The 19502-nt window shown below is 47.6% G+C and overlaps 1 protein-coding gene across 1 annotated transcript in view; it reads right to left on the bottom strand.

The window, feature by feature from the left end:
* The window catches only part of LOC146772748 (rho guanine nucleotide exchange factor 11-like), a 249882-nt gene that overhangs the window by 91612 nt on the left and 138768 nt on the right, over positions 1-19502 (bottom strand). The window contains 1 exon segment of the mRNA XM_085637026.1: positions 6984-7071. Coding sequence (XP_085493152.1) covers positions 6984-7071 — 88 coding nt within the window.

Here is a 19502-nt window from a genome sequence, read left to right as displayed (position 1 = left end):
TCATATTGCAGGCCACTGCTGGTAGTCATATGCACCCACCCCCATGTCTCTGTCCACTGCTGGGAGTCCTCTGCACCCACCCCCATGTCTCTGTCCACTGCTGGGAGTCCTTTGCACCCACCCCCATGTCTCTGTCCACTGCTGGGAGTCCTCTGCACCCACCCCTCATATTGCAGGCCACTGCTGGTAGTCATATGCACCCACCCCATGTCTCTGTCCACTGCTGGGAGTCCTCTGCACCCACCCCCATGTCTCTGTCCACTGCTGGGAGTCCTCTGCACCCACCCCATGTCTCTGTTCACTGCTGGGAGTCCTCTACACCCACCCCTCATATTGCAGGCCACTGCTGGTAGTCATATGCACCCACCCCCATGTCTCTATCCACTGCTGGGAGTCCTCTGCACCCACCCCCATGTCTCTGTCCACTGCTGGGAGTCCTCTGCACCCACCCCCATGTCTCTGTCCACTGCTGGGAGTCCTCTGCACCCAACCCTCATATTGCAGGCCACTGCTGGTAGTCATATGCACCCACCCCCATGTCTCTGTCCACTGCTGGGAGTCCTCTGCACCCACCACCATGTCTCTGTCCACTGCTGGGAGTCCTCTGCACCCACCCCTCATATTGCAGGCCACTGCTGGTAGTCATATGCACCCACCCCCATGTCTCTGTCCACTTCTGGGAGTCCTCTGCACCCACCCCCATGTCTCTGTCCACTGCTGGGAGTCCTCTGCACCCACCCCCATGTCTCTGTCTGCTGCTGGGAGTCCTCTGCACCCACCCCTCATATTGCAGGCCACTGCTGGTAGTCATATGCACCCACCCCCATGTCTCTGTCCACTGCTGGGAGTCCTCTGCACCCACCCCCATGTCTCTGTCCACTGCTGGGAGTCCTTTGCACCCACCCCCATGTCTCTGTCCACTGCTGGGAGTCCTCTGCACCCACCCCTCATATTGCAGGCCACTGCTGGTAGTCATATGCACCCACCCCATGTCTCTGTCCACTGCTGGGAGTCCTCTGCACCCACCCCCATGTCTCTGTCCACTGCTGGGAGTCCTTTGCACCCACCCCCATGTCTCTGTCCACTGCTGGGAGTCCTCTGCACCCAACCCTCATATTGCAGGCCACTGCTGGTAGTCATATGCACCCACCCCCATGTCTCTGTCCACTGCTGGGAGTCCTCTGCACCCACCCCCATATGTCTGGACACTGCTGGTATTCATCTGCACCCACCCCTATATGTTTTGTCCACTGCTGGTATTCATCTGCAGCCACCCCCATATGGCTGGAGACTACGGGTATTCATCTACAGCCACCCCTATATGGCTGACCACTGCTGGGAGTCCTCTACAGCCACCCCTACATGTCTGGACACTGCTGGTATTGATCTACAGCCACCCCCATATGGCTGGCCACTGCTGGGAATCCTCTGCAATCACACACCCACCCCCTTGGAGCCGTACACTGCTGGCCTGGACCTACACACACACCAATATGAAGGAAACATGCAGGGCCAGACCGTAACCCCACATTTGTGGCGTGTGTACGCCTCATATCCCAAATGTACTGGTGCCGTACGGGTACGTGTGAAATGCACCGTACCCCCGCATTCATTGCGTGTGCACACCTCGTATCCCAAATGTACTGCTGCCGTATGGGTACGTGTGAAACGCACCGTACCCCCGCATTCATTGCGTGTGTACGCCCCGTATCACTATTGTACTGGTGCTGTACGGGTACGTGTGAAACGCACCATACCCCCACATTCATTGCGTATGTACGCCCCGTATCACTATTGTACTGGTGCCGTACCTGTACGTGTGAAACGCACCGTACCCCCGCATTCATTGCATGTGTACGCCCCGTATCACTATTGTACAGGTGCCGTACCTGTACGTGTGAAACGCACCGTATCCCCGCATTCATTGCGTGTGTACGCCCCATATCACTTTTGTACTGGTGCTGTACCAGTACGTGTGAAACGCACTGTACCCCCGCATTCATTGCGTGTGTATGCCCCGTATCACTATTGTACTGGTGCCGTACCTGTACGTGTGAAACGCACCGTACCCCCGCATTCAATGCGTGTATACACCCTGTATCACTATTGTACTGGTGCCATACAGGTACGTGTGCAACGCACCGTACACGTACACTTCCGTTGTTGCGGTACGCAGGGGTTGCTGGACACGCCCCCCCCAAGTGACCAGACCCTGGTGGTAATGTATGGGCTCCATATTATAGGTTTGGCTTTGGGTATGGGGTATATTTCCTGCCCCTCACCCCCCCCCCCCCAGCCCCTGGGTGTTGTTCTCAGCTTCTGCTGCGTGTGCGTCGGTTTCGGTGCACCAGGTCGTAGGCTAAGAGGACCGGTATGACACGTACGATGGGGTTCATGGCGTGTACGTCGCGTACCGGGGCTCCGTTTGTAGGACTCTGCTTTTACGGCTGTTTTTGACTCCCGTAACAAAAGAGCCGTAGGGACGAATCGTACTTGCGTGGCCGGAGACAGCTGCTTAAATACGTCCGGACGTCGCGTACAGGCTGTTCCAGATCGGAATCGTAGTTTTTTTTTACCCGTACGGACTTTTGTACGATTCGTACGGAAAGAGGTTTTCTGTACGAATCGTACTTCCTAGGTTGTAAGGAAAGTTTACCGGGTACGAGTCGTACGGAGAAAACGCTTCCGTACAACGATTCGTACAGCCTTTTTCCAGGATTGGAATCGGCCCCTTATTGTCTGCATACCAGAAGGCGGCCAACAATACACAAAGTTTGTCCAAAAATGCTTGAAAAGTTTGAAACATGAATTAAAAACTCTTAAATCCAGATTAATAGAACCACTAATTCTATCCTATACGCAAATGGTACTTTTTATTTGTTCCATTAAATTCATATTTGTATTAACAGTTAAGCAAGAGAGTGCAATATAAAATGGCCCTTTCACATTACTCTCTAAGCTGCAAAATCCAACAAAATTCAAGAGGAGTGACAAAAGCAAAACAAATTAGAGAAAGAAATGACCTCATCCAGAAAAGAAGGAGCAACCAAAAACAATACATTTCAGGTACATCTATTTGGAGAGCAATTGGACAGCTTTACTGATCAAGGGTGGATAACATGAGATTATGAAAAGATATATGTACTTATCTGTAAAATAGTTTTGAAACTATTCCGCCACAGAATTACTGGGTCCATACCTGTCCTTATTTGTTGCCCCATCTTTGACGGTGGGAAGTACCATTCCTTTATGACGTTACATGTAAGCGTGCAATTCACCGGTGCATATGCTTCTATCGCTCTTAGGCATACCTTAATTGAAGCATAAGCTACATTTCATGTGGGTACTTGGACACAATGCAAAGTCTTGGCATTTTCTATTTTTGTAGGTAACTGGTCTATGTGTAGCGCCCCCCATTTTTTTAAGATTCTTTGTACCTCTCCCTGATCTAGTTCCCACTCCTGCGAGATACCTTCTGTCTGCCTCATCTGTCTGCGTCCATGGTTTTCTACCCCAGCATGTGTATCGCTGTCAGTGATATCTTTTTTTTGGAGTGTCCATATTCAGATCTCCTGTGCTAGTTTGCATAGCACACATCATGGAAGGCCTTCCTGACACCCCCCCCCCCCCAACCACCCACCCTCCCCTGTTTGTCCACGAAGAATATTTGTGTTGGGTTGTCTGTTTGGATCTGTACTACTATCTCTCTGATATGTTTGTGAAAGGCCTTCAAGTCAAAGAAGTCTGTTGTGAGTTCTAATATTTGATTGAGTTTTTCAGCTTTCTGTGGGTTCCATTAGCCCCTGATTTTTTTATTCTCCTGCATGCACCCACCCAGTGTAGGGTGAGACTGTTGTGATGGTGACCTAGAGAAGTGGGTATTTTGAGTGGCCTGCCTCTTGTGATGTTTTCTGCTATCCATTACTATATTGACTTTTGCACAAGATCCTCCCAGTCCCCCACTGATTGTAACCATTGGCTCAGCAGCCTTTCTTGGTTGAGTGTCCTATGGAGTCTGGCAGGTGGGATTCATTTAATGCTTGAAGCCATCATTATCAGCAATTTCAGGTTCACAATCTCAGATGGTCTCTTCCTGCAGTGGCAAACCTGTTATGTCAATGACTGCACGCTCTTTTGAACCAGGCATGCCTTTATCGCAACTGAATCTGCCCCAGCTATCCATTTTAGTCATAGGGAGTGGTGAAGACTTCTCATTGTTCGCTTAAAAACTCAGTATGTCTACTACTTCCATCATTATTTGTATACTGTTCTGAAGGTCTTGCGAGTTTGCCTTTTACCATCCAATTGAATCGGTAGGGGTACGCTTGTATCTCCTGCTTTCTCAAGTGAGCTGCTACTTCTGCAAGACATTTTGCAAACACACTTGGTGCTGACTTTATCCTAAAGGGTAAAACTCTGAATTAGTAATGTGAATTGTGTACCAAAAACGTGAGGGATTTTTTGTGCTTGAAGTTCATCAGGGTGTGCAAGTATGTGCCCCTTGAGGTCTACAGTTGCTCTGTAATCCTCTTCTTTTAGCAATGGGATGGCTTTCTACAGTGAATATGTCTTGAGATTTTGTGTCTGATTAATGTCTTCTGTAATCTCAGGTCTATGATGGGTCTCAATATTAAATTTTGTTTGGGGATGAGGAAGCAGAGAGAGTACAGTCATTAGGTTTGTTACTCTTTTGGCACCTGCCCTACTGCGTCCTTCTGTATGAGGTTGTGTATTTCCTGTTTTATAACAGTGTCATTTCCTCTCCTTTGCAAGCTCTCCTGTTTGGCTTGACATCTGATGTTATCATTCCTAACTCTAGGCAGTAACTGTGTTTTAAGACGTTCGCACCCATTTGTGATAGGTGATGTTCCTCAATTCCAGGAGCAAACCTCCCAGTCTACTCCCTAAATGTGTTTGATGCTGAGGGCTTCTCTTTGCGAGTCACTTGCTGTCTGTGGCTGATCCACTTATGGTCTGCCATCACCAAAGGCCGTGACTCAAAAGAAGTGACTCCACGCCAATGGGTATGGCCATGCAGTACTAGGTCTCTACACACTCACCCCTTGGGAGCACTGTGTTGGTTGTAGAATGGTCTGCAAATTCCCTCTTTCAATTGCTCTCCTGGTAGGAGGAGTGCTCCTACTGTAAGACCCCCTGAATTGTAGGGGCCCACTGCCTTTTCCATCTGATTGTATTTTTGTATCTGCTGGAGAGAGTCATCAACTGCAGCTCCGTGCGGCTTTCCCCTGTAAAAGACATAATTATCAAAGAAATGTGGACTTCTTGTTTAAAGCTGGATACTATTAGTAAGGCACGTATTCTTAGTGTAGTGTCCATGCACATCGGTCTGCTGATTGCTTTAGCAGCTTCAAGGGCTGACTTGAGGCTGGAATTTAAGATGGTCTTTCCTGCTTGTATTGCATTTGTATTGTTTTTGGACATGTTGCATCAGTTCTTTCTTTTCCTTCTACAGTTAATAGCACTAGAATGTGTGGTGCGTCACTGTGTGGCTTCTGAATGCCTCATCTTTCTTCCTTCCATCTCAAACAGCTTATTTTTCTTCTCTGGGACTGGTACTTTGGATGCTGTAGCATTAGCCCTTTTCCTCGCAGTGCAGTCTGCAAGCTCATTGCTTGTTGTCTAGTAAGTCTTTCTAGAGGGTTTATATTTCTTCTCTACCCTTGTTCTTACTACTTCAGAGGAAGCTGACTTGTTAAATGCTTATTTCCTCTGGTTCATGATTCAAGGTAGCAGGGGCAGAAACTGATCTTTCTTCAGTGATATCAGTATTTCTGGGAGGAAACACTCCAGGGCCTGTCTTTTTCTAGCTGTACTTTTAAGTGTCTACTCTCCTTTTAATGACAGCATCGTACAGAAAAAAGTCATCCAGTTGGGCTGGCAGAGAATGGATGGAGACAGACCTGTGCTCAGGAGAGTTGGTGTCTAAGTCCTTCCATACATCCTCATCTCCTTGGGATGCCACTAAGATGAGTTGGTCATATTACTCATCCTCATCATAAAACTCCAACCTGCTCTTCCGCTGTGGGTTCTGAAACACGATAGGGGTTCTGTGTCTGCTTGGCTCCCCTCTTCTATCCTTATTAATGTTTCGAATAAATGGTTAGTCTGTGAGACCAAAGTGCAGGCTATGGCTGATGCTAATCTGCTGTAACCCTCATCATTGTTATGATATCTCAAATTACTATGCATCAATGTACAATTCGCCATAACAGTTAGCGTGAATCACTAACTGTATAATCAGTGTAGTGTCCTGAGGTATTTTAGGCTCTTTAAGGCCTTCAAAGAATTGTGGTCTCCAGAAAACCTAGGTTCTAACGGTAATACATATGGCAAAAACCAGCTTCAAAAGTAAAATATGTCACCATAGGATGCAAGACGGATATACAAATAAAATTAAAGGAAAAGGACAGTCACAAAAAGGCCACAAAAATAAGAAAAGTAGAATTTTCTTTTTAAAGTGATTGATGACCAGCGCTCCTAGAACAGACCAACTGGGTTGCGTCAAAAATGTTGGCAAAGCTTTGTGAAGGATACATGCTAATAACTATTTATTTTCTCTCGAAAGCATTACAAATGTATCAAGTGATATAAGGGAACCACAGCAGAACCTCTGATGGTTATTCCTCAAACTGTTCAGACAAGATCTAAATACTGCGGAAATGACTGCTGGTAACATTAGAACTGGACCAGTCATTTCACATTATCCTTAGAAGAGTGGCATTGAGGACTCTACACAGGTTGTCTGGAGAAGCGCAACAGTCTCAGAGATCAGAACTTTTTTTAGACTTCTCCTTCTGGCTATCCCTGTACAAAACAGTTATATATGCAAGCTGTTCCAGCCGGTATGAGGAATCACTGACTATATTCATCAGGGTACTTTGGAGCCTCTACAAAATATGGACCTTAGGAAGAGTCCTGTTGCTTCACTGTTCGCGTATTAAGGTGTCAGCTGAAATTCTTACCTGTTTCTCCCCAGAGAAGTGCGTGCCACAAGCTCATAGATCTGAGGTACATACTCGAATGTTGAAATGATGTAAAAGGCTTTCTTATCTGAAAAACAAATGAAGACTATACAGTAAACCACCATGGCAGAAACTGAAAGGTAATAGACACAACAATGACGGAATTCCTAACTATTTATATACCAACTTGCCACAAATAAAGACAATAGTTTACATAAGTACCAGTTATGAAATCTATGGAAAGTAACTTTTAAAGGTACCACTAATTTGAAAAACAAAATGAAGAAATAATATTGCATACTTGCTAAATCCTTTTCTCAGCAGATGGAAAAGTTAGCAAATTCCTAATTACAGTCAAACACTCATATTATTACAATGTTTCACTGTACATAAAAGCAATGATGCCCTCCAGGCTGAAGTATCACATTTTATAGAGCAAATACTGAAAGGTTCTGAAACAACAGCCAAAAGGCGGCGGGAGCCAAGCCAGTGAAATAAAAATGAAATATTTGTTTTCCGAATGAGTCATCAGATTTTATCCAACTGAGGCTCATTTACCAACTCGTTCTTTTCCTATCACATAACACTTTATTCTGAAGGTTTTCCATTCTTAAAAGTAATATACATAAAATATTGTACATTTTATATTATTAGATCATAATTAAATACTAACAAGGGTGCTGAGACAGAATATTGAGTTGGGAATGTCGACTTACACAAAAATCGATTTGTAAATATTGTGATTCAGAAATATCGACAGCAAGAATATTGTGGTCAATAATATCAAATTTAAGGTAAGAAATATAGTTTTAAAAAATATAGGTCATTAATATTGTTTTAAAAAATATAGATGTTTAAATATTGATTTTTTAAGAAGTGTTATGTATTTTAGTTTATATTTTAAATGTATGTAATGTATGTTTTGTGTACAAGTATTGTTTATGTTTATTAATATGTGTTAAATTTGTAGTAGTTATGAATTTTATTTTAATTACATTCTGCATTTCTTGCTCCGTAGCTGGTTGTGGGTTTATAGGGGAACAGGGTGGGAAGTAATTTAATTATAATAAATGAATCATTAATTTTTCATTTATTTAATTTAGATTTTATAGCGTTAATTGTGGGAAGTAATTTATTTATAATTAAATATTATTTGGTTGTTAAATACTATTAATTAATTGATAATTATGGTGATTGTGTGATTTGTTTTAGGGGCAGGTTGTGGGGTTTATAGGGGTAAAGGGTGGAATATAATTTATGTTTGATTAATTAATAACTAGTTGTTAATTTATATTAATTATTTTATTGAAAATTGATTATGCAAATTGTCTTATTAATTTTAGGTGCGGGTTGCTTGGTTTATAGGAGTATAGGGTGGGAAGTAATTTACGTTTAATTAATTAATAAGTTGTTAATTTAAATTAACTAATTCATTGATAAATAATTATGCGAATAGTGTTATTTTTTTTAGGTGTGGGTTGTGGGGTTTATAAGGGTAAAGGGTGGGATGTAATTTATGTTTAATTATTAATAATTATTTGTTAATTAATATTGATTAATTAATTAAAAATTAAAATGGAATTTCTGTAATCAATTTTAGGTGTGGGTGTGGGGTTTGTGGGGTAAAGGGTGGGAAGAAAGTTTTGTTTAATTAATTAAAAATCGGTTGATCATTAATATTAATTGATTAATTTACGTTTAATTAGTGTATTTGTCTATTTTTTGTGTGTGGGTTTTATTGTCATAGGGGTACAGTGTGGGAAGTAAATAAATGTTACTTTATAACTAGTTGTTAAATACTGTTAGTTTCTTTAATTGAAAATAGGTTTTAAATTGTGTAATTCATTTCTTTACAGTTTAACTGTAGCTGTGGGTTGTGAGGATTATAGGAGTTACGTGTGGGAAGTTAAATAATTTTTATACGTTTTCATTTGTGTTTTAATTAATAATATTTCTTTAATTCGTAATTAATTTTGTTAGTTGAGGGAGTACATATTTTTTTAAATGTTGATGTGTGTTGTGATTTGTGTGGTGTTATAGGGTAGGAAATAAAACAAGTACATTTATGTAATTCATTTTTTTGTTTCTAAATAATTTTTAATGAAAAATATTTATTTGTTTGGAAATTACTTTTTATTTCATTTAATATAAAATGTGTAGGGGGGGCGTGGCTTGGACGCCGAGTAAGATGGCCGCCTGAGCTCGGAGCTCCGCTGCGCCATGGCGGATTTTTCTTCCTATCTTGCTATTTTGCTGCCGTTTCACCAGACTTCCTTCGGTTCCAGCGAGCGGAATATGCCGTGCTGATGATGTGACCACCAGGCTTGTCGCACACGCAGTTATACCCTGTTTTCGTCGCATCATGTAAGTGCCTCAGCACGACCGCCATTTTAAGATCGGCGCGACGCGCGCGCGAGGCTGAAATGGGCGCATGTCCCCTCAGAACGTGGGATATTGAAAACGCTTGATGGCTTCTTCCTCATACCTCCAATGCTCCTGCCTTACCACACTTTCAGCTTTCCTCCATTTCAACACCAGCACTACTTTGTCTCCTTGTCTATGTTCTGGGGGAGCAGTTACCTCATGTTGGCCATATTAGTGGAATACTTCCCTTCTGCTCATTACTGCTGCTTCATGAGAAATCACTATTTTCATGTATTCCACACAAGACGTTGCTCCTAATGTGCTCTTTTTGAGGAATTATTCAGTTTTTATTTTCTTTTTCCTTCCTAAGGACTTTGTACTTTTTGGTTTGTCCTGCAGAGCGAAGTTCACTCCATGCCTACTACGTTTATTGTGATTATGCTTCCTCTGTGGTTGTGTCACAGGGATATATCTTTATATGGCAGTCATTGAATTATCCTTTACAAGCTTTTTTGAGCACTAGTGTCTGGACTTCGTCAGCAATATATAACTAAGATTTGGCGCATAAGAGCTCCGCGCTGACGTATGGTCTCCCTGCCACTATTAGAGGAAGATTTTAATGATTGGTTGGAACTGCCTTTGATTCCTGGATTCCCACGGTTTTTACAGTTGTCTTTTACTGCTCCTGCTGGCCTCTTCGTTTCCTTACTAAGCATCTTGGAATCTTTGTATTCTGCATACGAAGTACACCGGTGATTTAGTTATTATTCATTCCATCATTTGCACGTTCAGGTCTCTATGGGCAAACTACGTAACCCAAAGTTTGTCTTTGTGCCTTCGAAGAGCTCTCCTACGACCACCTCTTCCTCAGCGGCAGACTGCTCTTCTCCCACAGATCAAATGGCGGCAGCGGCTTCCAGCCGTTCTTCTCCATCACAGTCAGCCTTAAACAAAACTTCTCCCTCTACTTCCTCGTCTAAGCGCTTGAAACAGGACTCCCCTCCTCCTCCACCTGATAAGCCACCATCCTCTATATCTATGGAAATGTTGCTGGAGGAGATAAGCGCTTTACGTCCGTTTGTGGAAGAGACCAATACGAAGATGCAGCTTCTTGAGGCAAAATGGTCGACTATGGAAACTCGTGTATCCTCCGTGGAACAGCAGGTTACAGAAATTCACACTAACTCTCAGCGTATTTCCTCACTGGAAAAGTCTCTTCTCACCCTCCAACAGCATACTGAGGACTTGGAAAATAGAAATAGGAGGAATAACTTGCGTATTTATGGCCTGCCGGAATCCTTGAAGGGAGATGACCCTGTTGCGTTCTTCTCCTCTTTTCTTCTGAAGCTTTTGGACATTCCTGCTACTACTTCTCTAAGTATCCAAAGAGCTCATAGACTTGGCCCTCGTTCCTCATCTTCAACTAAACCACGAGGTGTCATCATCCTCTTTCTGAAATTTACTGATCTCCTTCTGGTCCTTTCCGCAGCTCGATCCAAACGCCATGTTTCCTGGATGGGTCAGAGGGTATTTCTCTCTCAGGATGTTTCTAATGCTACCACTGCCAGAAGGAAGGAGTTTTTGTCTCTTCGGGCTCCTCTACGCTCTCTTGGTGCTAGATATGGTTTATTTCACCCTTGTACCTTCAAAGTGACTCACCAAAATAACACCTGGACTTTTCAAGACCCTGCCGAACTCAAGAACTTTATTCCTATCCAAACTAATGCTGGCATGGACACCTCCAACCCTGCTAATGGTTGATTATTTAATCTCCCCTTTTTCTTACAGGTTTTACTGATATGTTCTTGTATTGGCATCTGTTTCCTTGATGTGGTTCTTCTTAATTAGTTGCTGGATTGTATTCCCTTTTTCACGTGTCTTTTGCCTTTGTGTTGTTTTGTTTAACATAATTTTCTGTATCATCTTTCTTTTTCCTCACCTAGATTGATTGGTGTATTCCTCTCCATCCCATACGGTTCGTCTTATTCATCTTCCGTCCTGGTGCAGTTTGTTCTCCTGGCTTGGGAGGTCATTCTTGTCGAATCCTTCCATAACCCCATTATCATCTTCTTTTCCCCCCCCTCAGGTATGTTTCTTTCAGTCATCCTGTTTGGATATGTACTGTCTCTTCTTGTACTTCCTTTCTCTCGCCCTTTCCCCTCTTTCCTTTCTCTTTCTTTTAATGTACCTTTCGACTCTCTTTTTTCTCGTTCTTTTTTCTCATGTATCAATTGGCATTCTTTTCTTATTTCTTGCTTTCATGGCTTTTCTTTTTTGCTTACAATTTTACTGTTTTTACTTTCAAAGTTATTTCATGGAATATGAAAGGTTTTGTTAACCCGATTAAGCGACAGAGAATCCTTTCCCACCTAGCTTCCTATAATCCTGATTTAGTCCTTTTACAAGAAACCCATCTTTCTGATGCTGAATCGCTTAAGCTGAAAAGAGGCTGGGTGGGAACGGTCTTATTCTCCCCTTCATCTAATAAAAAGAATGGTGTTGCTATTTTATGTCACCAGAAACTAAAATGTAAAGTTCTTTCCCAAGATACCAATACTGAAGGCCGATGGGTACTAGTTAAGTTATTAATCAACTCTGTATCTCTGACTGTATTCAATGTCTATGGCCCTACCCACCCTGATTGCAATTTTTGGCCTTTAAATACTTCGAAATGTTTTCAGCACAGTGATACCATGTTTATCTTAGGAGGTGATTGTAATCAGATTGTTGATCCGTTTCTTGACTGCAAATCTTCTGCTTGCTTTACACCTCACAAATCACATACACAATTTCTAGACACTATTTCTAAGTCACATCTCATTGACTCATGGAGACTTTCCCATCCTGACACTCTAGACTACTCCTTCTTTTCACCCCCCCATGCCTCTCTTTCTCGGATTGATTACATCTTCCTTTCTCAATCTCTTTCTCAAAATCTCCTATCTTCTTCTATTGAGCCCATAGTTATCTCAGACCATGCTCCTATTGTCACGACCCTTGATCTTCGTCCTCCACATCCCAAATCTTCTCGCTGGCGATTTAATAACTCCCTTCTCATGGATCCTCTTTTTTCTTCTTTTTTTTTCTCCTTTGCTACAGAATTCTTTTTACTCAATTCTGACCCCTCTTTAGCTCCTCATGTTATCTGGGATTCTTTTAAGGCAACCGCACGTGGCTTTGTAATGGACTTTGTTTCCAAAAAAAAGAAGCACTTCCTTAATAAACAGAAAGACTTGTTGGCTCATATTAAATCCTTAGAGCACAAATTCTATACTTCCTCTAACAATTCTGTTTTGCCAGACCTCATACGTGCCAAACTTGATTTCAACAAAACTACTACCGATAATGCCTCTTCAATCTTACTTCGGAGCAGCGCTCATTACTATGGGGGTCGCAATAAATCGGGTAAACTTTTAGCTAGTTACCTCAAATCTCGTAAGGAGCGTAATTGCATAGATTCTATTTACTCTACAGATAATCTTCTCTTACACAAAGAACAGGATATACTTACCCAATTCCAGCTTTTCTACCAGTCTCTTTATACTCCTGAATCTCCTCCCTCTGTCTCTCTTATTCACTCCTATTTCGATAGACTCCCTACCCCCTCCCCCTCTCATTTCAACTTTCTTGGTCTTGAGCATGATCTCTCCATTACTGAACTTGACAGCGCCTTAAAGACTCTTACTAAAGGTAAATTCCCGGGTCCTGATGGCTTCTCTGTGGAATTTTATATGCATTTTTGGGCCTCCTACTTCCTAAACTTCCCACACTCTTCCAATCCTTCTTTATCTCCGGCTGGTACTTTCCACAAGGCTACGATCTGCCTTATAACCAAGGAAGGTCGTGACCCTCAATTCTGTAAGAATTACCGACCAATATCTTTAGTTAATGTGGACTATAAATTATTTGCTAAACTACTCGCTTTACGTTTAGATCCTCTTCTGCCCCATCTCATTGGCAAGGAACAGTGTGGTTTTGTTAAGGGCAGACTTACTTCGGATAACTCTCGCCTTTTCCTCAATGTCCTAAATAAGGTCCCATCTCTTTCCATCCCTTTAGCTGCTATCTCTGTCGATGCTGAGAAAGCGTTTGACAGAGTGGACTGGTCCTTTTTGTTCGCCGCTTTGCGGTGGCATGGCTTTGGCCCTAATTTCATTTCTCTCATTTCTTTACTTTATTCAGCCCCCAAAGCGTCTGTTTTAGTCAATGGTCATCTATCCCCTTATTTCCCCCTCCAACGTGGGGTTCGCCAAGGATGTCCTTTGTCTCAATTACTTTTTGTTCTTGCCCTTGAGCCATTTCTTACGTCTATTCGTAATAATATATCTATTTCTGGTTTTCCTTATTGCAAAACCCATTTGAAACTCTCTGCATATGCAGATGATATTCTCTTATTTATTTCCGATCCTGAAAAATCCATTCCCGCCCTATTACTTGAATTTAATTCCTTTTCGCAAGTCTCTGGTTATAAGATCAATTCTGATAAAACGGAGATTCTCCCTCTTACCAAATTTTGTCTCCCTCATCAGTTCTCTTCTACTGGTTTCGCATGGAATTCCTCCAAAATCAAATATCTCGGAATATGGTTCTCTAACTCCATTTCCTCATCCATTCAGTTGAATATGTCTATTGTTTTATCCCGTATTGATAAATTATTATCTTCTTGGAATCCTCTTTTTCTTTTGTGGTGGGGTCGGCTTGATCCGATTAAAATGATGATATCCCCCATTCTTATATATATTTTTTCCATGCTCCCCATAAATATTCCTGATATTTACTTTAAACGCATTGATTCCTGTCTTTCTAAGTCTCTATGGAATCATAAAAAATCAAGGGTTGCCTTAGTTGCTCTTCGCAAACCAAAATCTAATGGCGGAGTCAAGTTTCCGGGCTTTCGTCTCTATCATAAGTCTTTATGTGGTGGGTTGTGAGCACCGCCCACCACAATGTTGTGGATGGGGGATGCCACCGCCGCAGTGGCGTCCTAATGACCACAGCGGGACCGCCGCACCGCTGGCGGACAGTCCCATTCACCGTTACGGTGTCCGCCCGCCATCGTAATAGGCCCCTAAGTTTCCTGTTGTCAATGATGATCCTTACTTGAAGGGCTCATGTAGACTTTACTAAAATGATTTTCCCAGAATTCACTAGGGATGTGACAAAAGATCAGGGAACTGTCAGATTTTTATTTCTCGTACCTGAGACGATGGGCCAAATATGTTTACTATCTTTCATTCTGGCTGCATATGATAGTGGCTCCCATTGGTCTGTTAGGAATATCTGCCAGGGCTTAGCCGTAGCAGCCTTATAATGCTTCCTCAGGCCGGGAATTAGTACTTGGTCTCTGGGCTTCTTCCCTAGTGCAATCCTTAATTCACGGTTAGCTACTGTGCAATCATGGTCAAACCATCCCTGCAATTTCTTCAGTGGGCATATCGACCTGAGGAGAGTATTTTTTATCCCTCAGCAGAGGTCATTGAAGGCACCCACTATACAGGTGCCGATTCCGATCCTGGAAAAACCGGGTACCAACCGTCGGTCGGAGCGTTTTCTCCATCCGACTCGTACTCGGGAAAAAAACATTACAAACATGCAAGTACGATTCGCACGGAAACACCATTTCCGTACGAATCGTAAAAAACACCGACCGACGAAAATATACATACAAATGTGATCCGGGAAAGCGCCGACGTGACGTCGGGACGCATTCAGGCTGCGTTTCACGAACCAGGAAGTACGATTCGAACCGACAGCAGTCCGGACGGCAATATTTTTACGGCACCCAAAAAGTGCCGGAAAAGCGAAGTACGCCGCGATGCGAGCGGAATTGGGGGCCCGGTACGCGCCGTACCCCCCCCCAGCCCCCGTATGTATGCGCCCCCCCAGCCCCCCGTATGTACGCGCCGTCCCCCCCCAGCCCCCGTATGTATGCAACGTACCCCCCCAGTCCCCCGTATGTATGCGCCGTTCCCCCCCAGCCCCCCGTATGTACGTGCCGTCCCCCCAGCCCCCGTATGTACGCACCGTACCCCCCCAGCCCCCGTATGTACACGCCGTACCCCCCAGCCCCCCGTATGTATGCACTGTCCCCCGCAGCCCCCCATACGTACGCGCCATACCCCCCCAGCCCCCATATGTACGCGCCGTCCCCCCCAGCCCCCCGTATGTACGCGCCGTACCCCCCCGCCCCCGTATGTATGCACCGTCCCCCCCAGCCCCCCGTATGTACGCGCCATACCCCCCCCAGGCCCCGTATGTACACGCCGTACCCCCCCAGCCCCCCGTATGTATGCACCGTCCCCCCAGCCCTCCGTATGTACGCGCCGTACCCCCCAGCCCCCCGTATGTACGCGCCGTCCCACCCAGCCCCCCGTATGTACGCGCCGTACCCCCCCGCCCCCCGTATGCACGCGCCGTACCCCCCTCAGCCCCCCGTATGTACGCGCCGTCCCCCCCAGCCCCCCATATGTACACGCCATACCCCCCCGTATGTACGCGCAGTCCCCCCCAGCCCCCCGTATTTTCGCGCCGTACCCCAAGCCCCCCGTGGATGGACGCGCCGTACCCCCAGCCCCCTCCGTGTATGTCCGGTGCGGACCCCCACCCCCGAATGTGCGGAGCGTACCCCACCCCCGTATGTACGGAGCGTACCCCCACCCCCATATGTACGGAGCATACCCCCACCCCCGAATGTACGGAGCGTACCCCCACCCCCGTATGTACGGAGCATACCCCCACCCCCGTATGTACGGTGCGGACCCCCACCCCCCATATGTACACGCCGTACCCCCCCCAGCCCCCGTATGTACGTGCCGTTCCCCCCCCAGCCCCCCGTATGTACACGCCGTACCCCCCCCAGCCCCCGTATGTACTTGCCGTCCCCCCCCAGCCCCCCGTATGTACGCGCCGTCCCCCCCCAGCCCCCTGTATGTATGCGTCATACCCCCCCAGCCCCCCGTATGTACGCGCCGTCCCCCCCCAGCCCCCCGTATGTACGCGCCGTCCCCCCCAGCCCCCCGTATGTACGCACTGTACCCCCCAGCCCCCCATATGTACGCGCCGTTCCCCGCCAGCCCCCCGTATGTACGCGCCGTACCCCCCCAGCCCCCCGTATGTACACGCCGTACCGCCCCCAGCCCCCCGTATGTACGTGCCATCCCCCCCAGCCCCCCATATGTACGCGCCGTCCCCCCAGCCCCCTGTATGTACGCACCGTCCCCCCCAGCCCCCCGTATGTACGCGCCGTACCCCCCCCAGCCCCCCGTATGTACGTGCCGTCCCCCCCCAGCCCCCTGTATGTACGCGCCGTACCCCCCCACCCCCCATATGTACGCGCCGTACCCCCCAGCCCCCCGTATGTACGCGCCGTCCCCCACAGCCCCCCGTATGTACACGCCGCCCCCCCAGCCCCCCGTATGTATGCACCGTACCCCCTCCAGCCCCCCATATGTACGCGCCGTCCCCCCCAGCCCCCGTATGTACGCGCCATACCCCCCCAGCCCCCCGTATGTACGCGCCGTCCCCCCCAGCCCCCCGTATGTACACGCCGCCCCCCCAGCCCGCCGTATGTACGCGCCGTCCCCCCCAGCCCCCCGTATGTACGCGCCGTACCCCCCCAGCCCCCCATATGTACGCGCCATCCCCCCCAGCCCCCCTATGTACGCGCCATACCCCCCCAGCCCCCCGTATGTACGCACCATACCCCCCAGCCCCCGTATGTACGCGCTGTCCCCCCCCAGCCCCCCGTATGTATGCGCCGTACCCCCAGCCCCCCCCGCGGATGGACGCGCCGTACCCCCAGCCCCCCTCCATGTATGTCCGGTGCGGACCCCCACCCCCGAATGTATGGAGCGTACCCCACCCCCGTATGTACGGAGCGTACCCCCACCCCTGTATGTACGGAGCGTACCCCCACCCCCGTATGTACGGTGTGGACCCCCACCCCAAATGTACGGAGCGTACCCACACCCCCGTATGTACGGAGCGTACCCCCACCCCTGTATGTCCGGTGCGGACCCCCACCCTCGAATGTATGGAGCGTACCCCCACCCCCATATGTACGGAGCGTACCCCCACCCCCATATGTACGGTGCGGACCCCCACACCCGAATGTATGGAGCGTACCCCCACCCCCGTATGTATGGAGCGTACCCCCACCCCCGTATGTACGGAGCGTACCCCCACCCCCGAATGTACGGAGCGTACCCCCACCCCCGTATGTACGGAGCATACCCCCACCCCCGTATGTACGGTGCGGACCCCCACCCCCGAATGTACGGTGCGTACCCCCACCCCCATATGTACGGAGCGTACCCCCACCCCCGTATGTCCGGTGCGGAACCCCACCCCCGAATGTACGGAGCGTACCCCCACCCCCGTATGTACGGAGCGTACCCCCATCCCGTATGTACGGTGCGGACCCCCACCCCCGAATGTACGGAGCGTACCCCCACCCCCGAATGTATGAAGCGTACCCCCACCCCCGAATGTATGAAGCGTACCCCCACCCCCGTATGTACGGAGCGTACCCCCACCCCTGAATGTACGAAGCGTACCCCCACCCCTGAATGTACAGAGCGTACCCCCACCCCCGTATGTATGGAGCGTACCCCCACCCCCGTATGTACGGTGCGGACCCCCACCCCCGAATGTACGGTGCGGACCCCCACCCCCATATGTACGGTGCGGAACCCCACCCCTGAATGTACGGAGCGTACCCCCACCCCCGTATGTACGGAGCGTACCCCCACCCCCGTATGTCCGGTACAGACCCCCACCCCCGAATGAACGGAGCGTACCCCCACCCCCGTATGTACGGAGCATACCACCACCCCCGTATGTACGGTGCGGACCCCCACCCCCGAATGTACGGGGCGTACCCCCACCCCCGAATGTACAAAGTGTACCCCCACCCCCGTATGTACGGAGCGTACCCCCACCCCCGTAAGTACAGAGCGTACCCCCATCCCTGAATGTACGAAGTGTACCCCCACCCCCGAATGTACAGACCGTACCCCCATCCCCGTATGTATGGAGCGTACCCCCACCCCCGTATGTACGGTGCGGACCCCCACCCCCGAATGTACGGTGCGGACCCCCACCCCCGTATGTACGGCGCGGAACCCCTGGGGGTCCGCGCCGTACATACGGGGTTGGGGGTCCGCACCGTACATTCGGGGGTGGGGGTCCGCACCGTACATACTGGAGTGGGGGTCCGCACCGTACATACGGGGGTGGGGGTACGCTCCGTACTTATGGGGGTGGGGGTCCGCACCGGACATACACAGAGGGGGGCTGGGGGTACGGCGCGTCCATCCGTGGGGGGACTGGGGGGGACGGTGTGTACATACGGGGGGGCTGGGGGGGCAGCGCGTACATACGGGGGGCTGGGGGGGGACGGCACTTATGCGGGCACATGTCTCCATGGTTGCTATTGAGGTTCGCTCCGTCCAGTGTTTTTTCCATACGGTTGTAGAATCGGACGGACGGGATGGATCGTACTTGCGCGCTCGGACTTCATTTTTCCGTTTCGTACGTAAAATTGGCTGGGGACGTGTCGGACAGTTTTTCCGACCCGAGGACGTGTGGGGGAATTTTCCCAATGCGATTCGTATGTATTTTTTCCCATGCGACTCGTACTTGCCAGTTTGTACGGTACTTGTACGATTCGGACGGAAAAAAATCCGGATACGATTCGTACGGAGAAAATTTTTCCAGGATCGGAATCGGCCCCACAGTTTGCATTATAATTTTCTGGTAGACAGACTTCCACCAAAGTCCAATTCTCTTTTATAATTTTGTCTTGGGTTCGGGCTGGATCACACATTCTCCAAATAAATTTTAAATTATCCGTAAAAAGTTTGAAAATCTTTTGCCCCTATCTCTGTCTCATACACTGCCCTGGGTGCCAAATACAAAGTGGCCTCGAGGCTGAAGTATCACATTTTATAGAGCAAATACTGAAAGGTTGCAAAGCAACAGCCAGAAGGCAGCGGGGACCCGAGACAGGGAAATAAAAATGAAATATTTTTTCCCAACGATAGTCAGCAGATTTTATCCAACTGAGGGTCATTTACCAACTCGTTCATTTAATGCAATGACTCCTGTAACCAGCATTTTCTTTACATCATTTTATTGTATGCAAGTACATGGAAA

This window comes from Triturus cristatus, chromosome 12 (genome assembly GCF_964204655.1).
Source record: "Triturus cristatus chromosome 12, aTriCri1.1, whole genome shotgun sequence".
Classification (NCBI taxonomy): domain Eukaryota; kingdom Metazoa; phylum Chordata; class Amphibia; order Caudata; family Salamandridae; genus Triturus; species Triturus cristatus.
Note: the sequence above shows the minus strand (reverse complement) of the source record. Positions and strands in the feature narration are given on the sequence as shown.